The sequence below is a fragment of the Eleutherodactylus coqui genome, chromosome 8 (assembly GCF_035609145.1).
Source record: "Eleutherodactylus coqui strain aEleCoq1 chromosome 8, aEleCoq1.hap1, whole genome shotgun sequence".
NCBI classification, from domain to species: Eukaryota; Metazoa; Chordata; class Amphibia; order Anura; family Eleutherodactylidae; genus Eleutherodactylus; species Eleutherodactylus coqui.
This window is the reverse complement of record NC_089844.1, coordinates 88,762,432-88,776,048: the sequence shown is the minus strand read 5'-3', so window position 1 is coordinate 88,776,048 and position 13,617 is coordinate 88,762,432. Positions and strand designations below refer to the sequence as shown.

The 13,617-nt window shown below is 43.6% G+C and overlaps 1 protein-coding gene across 1 annotated transcript in view; it reads left to right on the top strand.

Annotated features, from left to right (window-relative positions):
- The window catches only part of GALNT5 (polypeptide N-acetylgalactosaminyltransferase 5), a 48,975-nt gene extending 36,902 nt beyond the window's left edge, over window positions 1-12,073 (top strand). The window contains exons 6-10 of the mRNA XM_066576004.1: window positions 1,822-1,939; window positions 3,728-4,051; window positions 5,964-6,044; window positions 6,805-6,966; window positions 10,100-12,073. Coding sequence (XP_066432101.1) covers window positions 1,822-1,939; window positions 3,728-4,051; window positions 5,964-6,044; window positions 6,805-6,966; window positions 10,100-10,240 — 826 coding nt within the window. The 3' untranslated portion in view covers window positions 10,241-12,073. The remainder of the gene's footprint in view (window positions 1-1,821; window positions 1,940-3,727; window positions 4,052-5,963; window positions 6,045-6,804; window positions 6,967-10,099) is intronic.
- The last annotated feature ends 1,544 nt before the right edge of the window (window positions 12,074-13,617 follow it).

Below are 13,617 nucleotides of genomic sequence, written 5' to 3'. Positions count from 1 at the left end.
ATATACAAAAAAATACTCATAGGTCAAAATGCGGATTTTGATGCAAATTTTGAAAATGACTTCATTCTGCAAGCAATTCTGTGTCAAAATCCACTTTTAGACATGCAGGTTTTTCTGGTGCAGATCTAACACTATAATTTGATGCTCCTCGGAATTATGGCCAGGATTTGCATGCAGATCACATAAAGATTTCGCCCAAGTCAATGGGGCAAATTTGTGTGCAGCTGCCTGGCAAGGCTTCCGAGTGGACACTGCATCAAGAGTTGACATGTCATATAAACTACAGTGCAGTTTTTCATAGCAATTAATCAAATTTTAGAATAGCGCAGATTTCACCAGAGTCCGTGCCCAGATCTGCGGCATAATTATGAACAAGACCTAAAATTTAAACTGTAACTAAACCTTTTTAAAACTTCTGACATGTCATAGTGATGATAGATGGGTGGTGCAGGTGCTGAATCCCCATTAATTGCTAAAATGAACGATCAACAGAGCACTCTTGCCCATCTAGCTGTTTCCAGCTCCACTTGAAGCAGTGTACAAGCTCCATAGAAAGCCTATGGAGTCCGCACACCACTCACCAATGACAGCCGAACAGGTACAGTATACAGATGAGGGCCTCTGCACATTACTCTTAGCAGTAGAGATGAGCGAGCATACTCGTCCGAGCTTGATGCTCGTTCGAGTATTGGGGTGCTCGAGATGCTCGTTACTCGAGACGAGCACCACGCAGTACTCGTCTCGATTAAACGAGCACTGACCATTGAATTCAATGGAGCCGGCAATACAGCCGGCTCCATTGAAAGCAATGCGCTGCCGGCGAGCGCGGGATGAATTTTCGGGAAGGGCTTAAAAATATAAGTCCTTCCCTGAAATTCATCCAGAAATGTGTGAGAAGTAAAAAAAAAATATATACTCACCTTGTCCCGGCAGACAGAGTTCAGCCGCGGCCGGACGGCAGTTCTCCTGAACTGCTGTGAGTAGTATTCAGCAGCCAGGGATTTAAAATCCCCACCTGCTGAATGAGCTGCCTCTGATTGGTCACAGCCTCACCAATCAGAGGCAGCTCTCACTCACCCATTCATGAATTCATGAATGGGTGAGTGAGTGCTGCCTCTGATTGGCTCAGCGCAGGGACAAATCCCCACCTGCTGAATACTACAGAAAGCAGTTCAGAAGAACTGCCGGCCAGACGCGGCTGAACTCCGGCTGCAGCGGAAAGGTGAGTATACATTTTTTTTTTTACACATTTTAGGATGATTTTCAGGTAAGGGCTTATATTTTTAAGCCCTTCCCGAAAATTCATCCCGCGCTCGCCGGCAGCCCATTGCTTTCAATGGAGGCGGCTGTATTGCCGGCTCCATTGAATTCAATGGGCTAATATCGTTCCTCTCTGCCACAGCTGGTACAGCTGTGGCAGAGGAGAACAATCTTTATGCTGACAGTGCGGGGGGGGGGGGGGGGGTCTCACTCTTGCCACTATCGTGGCTTAATAGTGAGACCTCGGAGCCCGAAATGCAGCCCTGCATGATGCTCCTCGCCTGCCCTATCCATTTCTGTGTTTTTTACATGACTTTGGTGATTTGCTAAGATTTTCACAAATGAAAACCTTAGCGGAGCACCAGTCATATACAAAAATGCTCGAGTCGCCCATTGACTTCAATGGGGTTCGTTACTCGATAACGAGCACTCGGGCATTTTGGTGCTCGCTCATTTCTACTTAGCAACTTTTGACATGTTATTGACATGTCAGAAGTTTTGAAAAAGTTTAGTTACACTTTAATGATATACATTTAATTTTCTTGTACTTGAATGTTTTAGATGTCCAGTAATGGCTGGAGGACTATTTTCCATCGATAGGAAATATTTCTATGAGCTTGGGACATATGACCCTGGCCTGGATGTTTGGGGAGGAGAAAATATGGAAATATCATTTAAGGTAATATTTTCTATTAACCCCTATTACCGTTTAAAGGCATGTGATACAGCCTGAAGATAATGCTAACTACAGGGAATGTTCAATTTAGAAAACCAATTGTATAGCTTGGTGTGTTAAGCTGAAAAAAAAGATATATGGCTGTCTAACCGGTTTGAGCTCTGATATGTCCTTCTTAAGTACCGGTACCCAAAACTGCACACAATATTCCATGTGTGGTCTGACCAGTGACTTGTAAAGAGGAAGGACAATGTTCTCGTCATGCGCCCCTAGACCTCTTTTGATTCACTCCATGATTCTATTTGCCTTGGCGGCAGCTGCCTGACACTGGTTACTCCACCAAAACCCCCCAAATCCTTTTCCATGTCAGTTTCACCCAATGGTTTCCCATTTGGTGTATAATGATGACATGTATTTCCTCTGCCTACGTGCAGAACTATACATTTATCAATGTTGAACCTCATTTTCCACTTTTCTGCCTAATCCCCCAATTTATCCAGATCTATTTGCAACCAGATTCTGTCCTCTCTTGTGGTACTTATGGAATACTGAGTAGATTTGGCTCCCTTCTTCTGAACCATCATCTTTTGGCCAGAATGTAAAGCAGCTACACTGCTTTTGTTAACATGATTGGTTTCGGTGGCAGCACAGTCTGGGCTTGGGATCTTAAGACCTGGGAACATAGGTCTACCTGAAGATGACTTGCTGGGCTCCTTTATAGTGTACTCCATGTCCACCTCATTGACCCAGCTTACTCTCCTAGGTAGTGGGGGCACACTGGCAGTTCTCATCTCAGCGTTTGTCCAATTCACTCCCTGGTTGGCGTGTTCAGCATCAGAATCATATTTACATGCAGAGTCAGAGCCCATGACTTCAACTTGAACTAGAACCATTTATTGAATGGATTCTTCTCTCCCTGGGTGCTGGCAAAGTAACCCGTACACTTGTTTCTCGTTTCCTCTGTCTTGGTGTCTCAACCTCTCTGTTACTTGCAAATCCACATGAGCTTGGCTCTTTCATTCTCTGCTGTCAGTTTCACTTCACAATTCTTTGCTCTCAAGACTGGCAGGAATCACCCTTTTTATACCCACCCCGGGTTACCCATGCAACAGAGGGCACGGTGTGTAGCACCAGGCACGGATTGCCCTATCCAGCACCCAAGAAGATTGAACAAGTTGCATCAACAAAAAAAAATATATGAATAACATAAACCTCTTCCAGTTATTATCATCATAACAATCCCCTAGATGGCACCTCCTTACAAAGGCACCTTTCTAACAAGCAAACGTCCAAATTGGAGAACCCTTTAAATTAGTCTTTTCATTTCTAGCAGCCGTGAGCAAAAATGAGCAACTTTTATAATTCATGTTAGGTTAGCTTCTGAATTTCCCAAGATCAATCTATAATATTGATAGTATATTTTACCGTGAAATGTATCTTTAGAAGAATCTTATTAATTCCGCAGCCTGGGGCGAGGTTTAGCATGACTGCTGCCAAATAGTCCTAACTATCTCTGTGATCTGCACAGCGCCAATCCAGCTTGAAACTGATGAGAAGATGACATACTGAATAATAGCAATAGGGTACATAATGGCAACAGTACCACTTCTGTTCATGAGTCTGTGCCCGATGTTGCAGATCACCTACATTCAAATGAATGGAACTGAGTTGAAATGCTAGGCAACCCAAAGAGTGGCACTATTTCTGGGCACCCTAGTAGGGTGTATAGAAATGGGCTTATCCAGATGGGACAATTGCTTTAATGCATATTTAACTTCTCCTGTATTCTAGGTTTGGATGTGTGGTGGAGAAATTGAGATCATCCCTTGCTCCAGAGTTGGCCACATCTTTCGAAATGACAACCCATATTCATTCCCTAAGAATCGAGTGAAAACTGTAGAGAGGAACTTGGCTCGTGTTGCAGAAGTCTGGTTGGATGACTATAAAGAGCTTTTCTATGGTCATAGTTACCACCTTTTACAAGACCGTACAAACATTGGTGACCTGGACGAACAGAAGGAACTGAGGAAGAAATTACAATGCAAGAGCTTTAAATGGTATATAGACAATGTCTATCCAGACCTGGATGCCCCTCTGGTCAGAGCTGAAGGACTGGTAAGTGCCTATCATAAAAATGTTCTATAAATGAGGGTTTATGTTACAGATCAAGCGTCCCATAAATGATAATATTTCTGGCCCACTGCAGAGGGGAGAGGCTCCTGCTGCAGCCAGGTTACTTACAGCCAGTCACAGGGCAGTGAGGAGATAGGACATGGTTCATCTCCTTGAGCACTTAGCGAAGATTTCCTTATTTCTCAGTATTTATGGTAATTAAACAGGGTGGGTGGTGTGTTTGGCGCGGTGGACGGACAGAGGCGAAGGCAGCATTATTGTTTTCAGTAAAAATAGCTTTACTCAATAACAACCAGATAAACATTATTTTACTCCACGGGAAAGTTCATGTACTTCTGGCCAGGCTGACACGAATGGGTCAGATTCTGCATGCGGATTTCTTCAGCTGAAGACCTGTGATCCTTTGCGGAAAATAATTGCGAATGATCGCGGAAAATCATGGATGCGTGTAATTTTCTGCGTGGATGTACCCATATGCACAGCGTGTCATCCACACGGAAGAAAGATCTCTCTCCCCTCCAGCTGGCTTTCTGGCTTTTCTATCTATTCTCCTATCTAGTTGCGAGTGTTTCTGCCACCTAGCGCAATGTTACTTGTGAATGGGCTGCAGATTGCCCGCATCCATAGACATCTATTGAGGCCATCCACGTGGAATCCGTGTTAAAATAGAGCATGCTGCGATTTTGAATATGCAATTCGTACCCGCAAGTGTGAAGGAAAATGTGAAAGTACATGCCATTCAATGCCCGCATACTACTGCGGATCTTCTGGGCGCACGGTGATTGTGGAATCTGCAATTCAAATCCGTTCGTGTGAGCCCGGCCTTAATGTTACATAATAACATGTTGTTTCGTCTTCTTAGGGTTATGGTCCGGCATAATCGACCAATTCGTATATCTCCCCTCAAACTACCTCCGTTGGCAGCAGCGAGGCACACAATAAGATGGATCGGTATTACTACAGCAAGTGTCCACATTGCCGTTTAGCATGAGTCCACGTGAGCTTTTTAATAAAGAAGCGGTCAAGAAACAATGTCAAACAACAAGAAAACAAAAAGTTCTTGTTGTTTGACGTTGTTTCTTGACCGGTTCCCTATTAAAAGCCTAACGTGGACTCATGCTAAATGGCAATGAGGACACGTGCTGTAATAATACCAGTCCAGCATTTACCAGCTCTCTCGTGTCTCAGATTATTGGGATTCTGCTGGATTTACTGCTTATTGATATTATTGTCTGTCTTGGTGTAATGTAAGTAATTACCACTATGGGGCAGTAAAGTACAGTGAAGTTAGTAAATAACACAGTCTTTGCAGTACTTTTTCCCTTTTAATTACTTCCGCCACTGTTTAAGCTGATATATCACCATATACACCATATGTCAAGCGTACAAAATTTCCAAGACTTTTCATATTTTCAAAGGGCAATTTTCGCAAATATTTGTCCTGCAAATGTGGGAACCGCATTAAAAAAAAAAATCATCTGTTACCTATCTAATTAATCCAATAGGTAGTGGCCGATATTAATTACTGATCTCTCCTCGCTTCCGGCTCCTCTTCTGCATATAACTTCCTGATACAAACCAGTGTCAGATGTCATGTACGGCGCCTGGAGCTAAAGACAAGCCAGGCCTGCAGAAGAGGAACTTGGAAGGAGCAGAGGTGCAGAATTAGAGGCCTTCTTTGGGTTGGAATTCTGGGATTTGGGAACTGAATTATGGAGGTATTAAGAGAGTCGAGGTGCCACACGGACCTCAAGAACACTGCACCAGATTTCAATCCAAGTAAGCAAAAAAGAATTCAAACAAATCAATAGAGGAAGAATGTGGCTCTGATATGTCATGTCTTTACTTTGTCTTATTGAACTTGATTAACTTTTATAATCTTTTTTTTTTTTAGGTAAAAAACAATGCACTGGGAAAATGCCTGGCGTTACAGAACTCTACGGTAGTCCTGGAGTTATGCGATGCCAATAAGGAGGTATGTGTGTTTTATGTGGCTGTATTTCTTTACTTTGTGATGGAAAATATTTCTACATGGTGTCTTTCCTCTGTTAGGCCGGGTTCACATCTACATTGGAACCTCCATCGCAGAGATGGGATAAAATAGAAGAAATAGCGCTGCATAAGGAAACTAATGGAGCCCATTCAGCACTGTTCATAAGATGGATCTGTTCGGCCAGCGGATTCCCTTTTCTTTCTCCCCGAACGGAGCAGGAAAACGGTACCCCCGCTATAGATGTGAAAGTACCATTAAGGCTCCTTCAGATGAACGTATTTGCATGCGCCAAATATGTGTGCTCAGTTGCACAGTGTAGAACATATTGACTTCAATGGGCTGTTCGCATTTCCCCTGTTCCTGCACATTTCGTGCATACAGAAAAAAAAGAGGACATGCTCTATTTTTATGCGCATTTGCTCACCAAGGGTCTCATAGAAGTCAAAGTGCACACAAATGCACAACATGCTGCGTAATTCTGCGAACAAGATAACACATCTGGACCTCATTAGCCTTTTTAAACCATGATGGCGGGTGGTGTTGTGCTTGTATGTGAACAGGCCATGCGTGCGCAAAAGTACACTAATATGTGCCGATACGCACGCAAATCTATCCCATTCAAAGCATAAATGCATTGTGCTGCAACGTGCGCAATTGTGCAAATGTCTGTTTGTAGGAGCCCTCACTCCTCCTGGAAGTTTGTGGATTAATTGACAGCTGGACATTCCCATTCTCTCCACAGAACCAGCAGTTTAACTTCACCTGGTTAAGATTAATAAAGCAGGAGGATCAATGCATTGCCTCCAGTGACGTCCAGAACAAAGTGACCGTATTACCGTGTGACAACCTGAACAGCAACCTCCGCTGGTTACACAGGTCGTTGACGACGTTCCAGCCCACGCTGGTAAGTAAACATGGATCATGTACTCTAGATCATGTATAGTATGTCCACCCAGGTATTAAGAATATTTGCTTTTCTGTGTGAACGGCTCCTGTGCCAGGTAAGCAACCCTGCTTCACCCCGAAGAGTAATCAGTCTGGCAACGGCATCGCATTAAGATAAAAAAAGCAAACATGGCGGTATAGATCTACTGTTGGGAGTCCTGATAGTTCTGTGCACCCAAGATGCCATTTGCATTCACCATTATTTGCTAATTATTTAGCTGGTATCTCATTAACACAGTTTATATGTGCCGTTGGCAGCGGCACAATCACCAAATCACAAGCCTTCTCTTGCTAACTTTCTCAGCTACTTGTGATTGCCTATATTCCCATTAGTCCTGCTTGAGACAGGTGACATGATATCAGTATTGTGTTGCTACAAGGTCACATGACTTTATAGAACCATGTGCGAGGATTTTCGGGGGGGGGTGGCAGGTGGCTTGAAATATAAGCCCTACCCTGAAAATAAGCCCTAGCTGCATTAAAAAAAGATTATATAACCTTTCCAGCGCTGTCAATTTCCTGCATATGTTCTCTGAAGCTCTGGCAGACTTGCTTGAAGTCTTCTGTCAGCGCTTCCTGGATTGGAGGTTGAAATTCCCCGACTCATGGAAGCGCTGGCTGTGATTGGTTCTCGAGTGTTGCAGCTCAGCCAATCAGAGCCAGTTGTCGATGAACCAATCACGGCCATTGAATGCCATGTGCAATGGCTGTGATTGGTTCATTGAGCGCTGGCTTTGATTGGCTGAGCCACGGCGCTCAAGAACTAATCACAGCCAGTGCTTCCTGGAAGCGAGGAATTTGAACCTCTGACCAGGAAGTACTAAGAGAAAACTACAAGCAAGTGCCAGGGACCTGCAAAGAAGATGCGGCGGAGTGAACAACGGCTGTTAAGTGATGTATATTTTTTTTTTTTATCCAGTCGTTTTGCTAACTTGAAAACAACAAGTGGGTTGATGCAACAAAATTTATAAATACGAATGAAAAAATGATTAAAACTGAAACAAAGTTACATAAAAATAGGTTATATTGCATAAATATTTTTTCTAAACAATTCTTAAACAATGGTTACATCAATACTCACATCACCGAGAGCCTTAGGTGTACCTCATCTACTTTGTTCATCAGCCAGAGAAGCAGCGGTGAAAAGTCAGAGAACAGGGGGCCTCCTGGGAACCACATTGTGAGAGGGCATTCCCCATCACAAGTCCAAAATGCTTCTAACTCCCCTAAACCCTCTCCAGTCCTTTATATTTAGTATGATTTATTGCTTAAATATTTGCATTACACATATTTATCCATAGAGTTGTTTGTCTAAAAAGGTCACAATTAGAGATGAGCGAGCATACAGATGAGTTGCGGCGGTGAGCAGGGGGGAGCGGAGGGGAGAGAGGGAGAGAGAGATCTCCCCTCCATTCCTCCCCGCTCTCCCCCGTCGCTCTCTGCCCGCCACCGGCAGCCGAATCTTTTCTTCCGAGCGGGCAGGTACTCTCTAAGGCAATGCTCGATCGAGTAATTGCCCTTAGCGAGTATGCTCGCTCATCACTAGTCACAATCTGAAGCGACCAGTCCTCGAATAGAACCAGATCAGGCCAACAAAACTGATTCTTAAAACAATGGCAGCACTAACCTTCAACTGTGCATAAGGCCCCAGTTCAGTCTTAAGACAATGATGATAGATTTGCATGACTAATTAGACAATAGAATTACAAGCCTCTATAGACAATGGTGGTGGAATTACAAGACAATGGTGATATCCTGTCCTGATATTAACCTGGTTTCAGCAAGTCTATAAGATTGGCTTTCCATGGGACAGACATCCCACGAGAAAACTTGCAGCTTGGCAACACAGAAAAGGCGCGAAATTTCCACGGGAGAGCCGCAGCTTCAAAACCTGCTGCATTTCGCCGCGGGTTTTGGAGCAGTTTGGCCGCCGGCATTCTGTTGCGGCTTTCTCTCTCCATAGAGAAGAGTGAGGCTGCAACAGAAAAAAAAAAAAATTGACACGCTGCGGCTGTCAATTCCGCACCGCATCGCCAGTTCTCCCCGGCTTGCCCACCCTGTGTGGACGAGATTTTTTCAAAATCTCATGCACATGGCTGGTTAATCCCGGGATTAGGAGCCGCGGGCGGATTTGACGCACAGGAATTCCACACGGAATTTCCACAGCTAATCCGTCAGGTGTGAACACAGCCTAAGACTCGGTTATACAATCCTAATAATTTATATATTGAACAATCATGGCTGTCCGAATACAAGATGGAAGGTTACAAATAGCCTAATATATTTGCACCACAGCAGCTAGGGCTTATTTTAGGGCTTTTACAATAGGATTTTCTACCGCAAAAGTCACATGACAATGCACGAAAACCACGTTTTCGTGTGATACAATGACACACAAGGAAGGCTCCATAGGGAAACATGGCTACAAAACATCACAAGTCGCAGGCATGTCTAGCAGCCCGCAATTTTTTCTCTCGCAATGTCGCAGGCTACAAAACATCGCTAACATGAAGGAACCCATAGAAAAGCATGGGCTTCACATACATGCAATTTGTCACACTGTTGCATCGCAAGAAAATCACATAATTTTGTCGCCTGTGTAAAGCAGGCCTTATATAGCAACTTTTTTCAGCACTGGAAGTCCAGTTCTGCCCAATTGTACGTCCAAAAGAGGCTGCGTATGGGCAGGATATAGACCCCTATTGCAGGATGGTATCACCCAATTTCCCACACATGGGGAATCCTATGAGCAGTGGCTTGATTTTGGTTGACTTATCCCCAAAATGTACACCAACTGATGGAGCTGCTGTAGCAGGCATGGGTCAAGCTGAGTATGGAGAATGTTCGCCACCCTGCTCGAAAGCCATGATCGCCCAAAAAGGTTGACCAACTAATTATTGAGTAGGTGTTCCTAATGCAGTGATCATTCAGTGTGTATTCTTGGAAGATTAGTTATCCAAGAGCTGCAAAACATTCCTCTAAAGTCTACTGTATGTCTAGCTTTAGTTCTAAAGGGCATACTTGCTCCGTGTGTTGTCTTCTACTTACGGTTATGCTCATTCTTGACTTTTTGGTGTTTTTTTTTTTTATAGGCCGACCATTTAGTTCTGGAAAACACAATACATGCAAAATGCCTGGAGGTAGAGCCTTCTGACGGCCTAGTGCACATCAGTGTGTGCAGTCCTACAAATCACTTCCAGAAGTGGCAGTTCCAGACCTACTTTGCGCAATGAAGGAGACATTCATTCTGAAGAATAGTCTATATTTTCGTAACACTGAGTGAAGCCGATGGACAATCGTGTTACATAGAACTTGGTCCTTTTTGGATTCTCTTTTTTAAACAGGAAAAACTCAGATTTGGGACCTCAGAGAGCCTTCTACTAAGGTTCCCGAAAAATTGGAAAAAAAGCCGAAAAACAAAAACTCAAGGGATTAATGAGGATTCTGGGACTTTAACTGATTCTGTTTTTTAAGCTGCGGGGCATCTTTGTTACAAAGTGGATTTTTTATTTATTCGTCTGTGATTGATTTTGTTTTTGGGTTACTAAAGTATATAATGTTTTTCTTGTTTTAGTTGAGGAATTCGGTCCAGCTGATATTTTGAACCCTTTCCCTTTCTAGGCAGAGTCTGGCCAGTGTCAGGTTGCTGTGCCAATTTGGAAGACCATATCATTTATGGGGTTGTCCAAAATTAAGAAACAAGACTGCTTTATTCCAGAAACAGCACCACACTGTCTACAGGTTGGGGGTGGTATTGCAGCACATCCCCATTAATTTTATTACTGTAGAGCCACAATACCAGACATAACTCATGGACAGATGTGGTGCAGTGTTTTGCAGAGAGTAGTCATATTTTCTAATCCCAGACAACCCCTTTAATAAATGACTTGTGAAAAAATAATTACAATTGTCCCTACCAGTAAATAATGCAAATCAACATTAAAGGGGTTATACGAGACCCCGAAAAAAGATTGTATGGCCATGACATGTTGTAAAATAAGGAAATAAACCCTACGCACCTCCTTAAATGGCTCCTCGAGTCCTGGTCACCGAGACTCAGAACTCAGAATAAGCTGGCATCTGTCGCATGCCGTTCATGGTGCTATCTCCACTAAAGGCTGTGATTGGCTAAGCAGTCATGTGCACAGTGAACAGCACACTGCCATTACCAACTGTCTTCCGCATTCAGAACAGCGGTGACCAGGACCTCTGCGCTGGACTAAAGAGGCCATTTGGGGAGGTGATTATGCCTAATGTCTTTATTTTGTAGCATTCCATAGCCATATAATTTTACTTGAAAACACATTTAAAAGGATTGCCTGGGACTTTTGCGCTTGATGAGCAAAAGTTCCAGGCAATCCTGGGACTTTTGCAATAGTTGGTCGATGTGGGTCCCTCACTCTAGTCCCCACTGATCAGCTGTTTGCTGAGCTCACTCTCAGTGCGGGCAGCACAGTCCATACTGTAGTGGCCTGAGTTGGTACTGCAGGCACAACTTTCATTGAATTCAATGGGAGCTGTGCCTGCAATACCAAATCCAACCTCTGCAACACAGGCCACTGCAATCTGCTTCCAACTTTGACTACCCAGTGAACAGCTAATCAGCAGGCATCCCAATGATGAACTATTGATTACCTATACTGAGCATAGTTCATCAATAAAAAAAAAGTCCCAAACAACTCCGTTTAATGGGTCTTTCTTCTGCTGAACCTTTGATATCTATTATTGTGCCAAAACCTAGGTTCACCAAACGGTTCTCTGTACTCTAATAGTCCATTTCAACAGTGACTCTGACACATCTACTGGTATAAGACAATGTATATTTAGAATAAAACAGTGAGCCGCTACTATGTAGAAACCATACTGTAACAGTCAATATGGAAGTACAAAGCCTTTACAACCTTCACACAAGAAACATAAAAATACTACCAAAAATTTGATTTTTTTTCTTTAATCTTTGACTGGATGCATCATTCTTTATTTTTTTCTGTGTGTTTTAGTTTGATCATAACTAATGTATTCATATTCAGAGATGTCTAAAGAGACATCTACTAGGCATAATTGAACGGAACTTGGTAATAATACTATCCAGGACATGCAAAAGTGAGTCATGTGAAAAAAAGTTTGTTACCAATCTGCTGTTTCAAGACATTTAGACGTGACCAACCACCAGTGCTGAAAATTCTATGTAAGGTGTTGTATTTTTTCTTGCATAGGATCAAATGCTTGCAAGAACTACTTCCTGGAGACTCAGGAATGTGACTGAAATTTCTCGGTCAATTAGAGGTGGACAGTTCCTGGAATTCATTTTATATGCCTCACATTGTCCCCTGTTGGTGAAATTTGGAACAACAAGTGGGGTGGACACAGGTTAAACTGGATGGACATCTCTTTTTTTCAGCCTGTACGGGAGATGGAATAATACCTCCACAGTGCCACCTATTGGAAGGCAGCATTCCTTCAAGCCAAAGTCAGACTCTTTATACAAGCCTTGTAACAATGACTGGGAATTAAAAGAAAAGCCAGACTCCATGCAAAGACAGCTGTTTCAGGGTATTTGCCCTTCATCAGTAGGAGTCTGGCTTTGCTAGTGAGAGGTTTGGGACGGGGGTCAGAAACATTATCTTTTCTCCTTAGGGAGAGCACCTAGACGGTGAGTGAGGAGACTCAAAAGGGCAATTGCTCCTCTGGGTAATATGCAAATAACGGATATGGAATAATACCTCCACAGTGCCTCCTATTGGAAGGCAGCATTTCTTCAAGCCAAAGTCAGACTCTTTATACAAGCCTTGTAACAATGACTGGGAATTAAAAGCACTTTTACTTTTTTCAGCCTAACATACTATGTAACTCATTTTTTTCACATGGATCGCTCTCATATGTCCTGGATAGTCCTATTACCAGGTTTAGTTCACGTATGCCCAGTAGATTCTCTTCTAGACATTTCTGAATAGGCGTACTTTAAAGGAGATGTCCCGCGCCGAAACGGGTTTTTTTTTTTTTTAAACCCCCCCCCCCGTTCGGCGCGAGACAACCCCGATGCAGGGGTTAAAAAAACCACCCGCACAGCGCTTACCTGAATCCCGGCGGTCCGGTGACTTCAATACTTACCGCTGAAGATGGCCGCCGGGATCTTCTACCTTCGTGGACCGCAGCTCTTCTGTGCGGTCCACTGCCGATTCCAGCCTCCTGATTGGCTGGAATCGGCACGTGACGGGGCGGAGCTACACGGAGCCCCTCTCTGGCACGAGCGGCTCCATAGAAGAAAGCTGAAGACCCGGACTGCGCAAGCGCGGCTAATTTGGCCATCGGAGGCCAAAAATTAGTCGGCACCATGGAGACGAGGACGCCAGCAACGGAGCAGGTAAGTATAAAACTTCTTATAACTTCTGTATGGCTCATAATTAATGCACAATGTACATTACAAAGTGCATTATTATGGCCATACAGAAGTGTATAGACCCACTTGCTGCCGCGGGACATCTCCTTTAATTACAGATGAAACTCTGATAAGGCTCCTCACTTTAGTAGGTTGCTGCCTTAATAAGTTGTGGCTTGCTATTTGCGCAGCACGGCCAACATGGCAGTGGTCATGTTACACAATTACCAT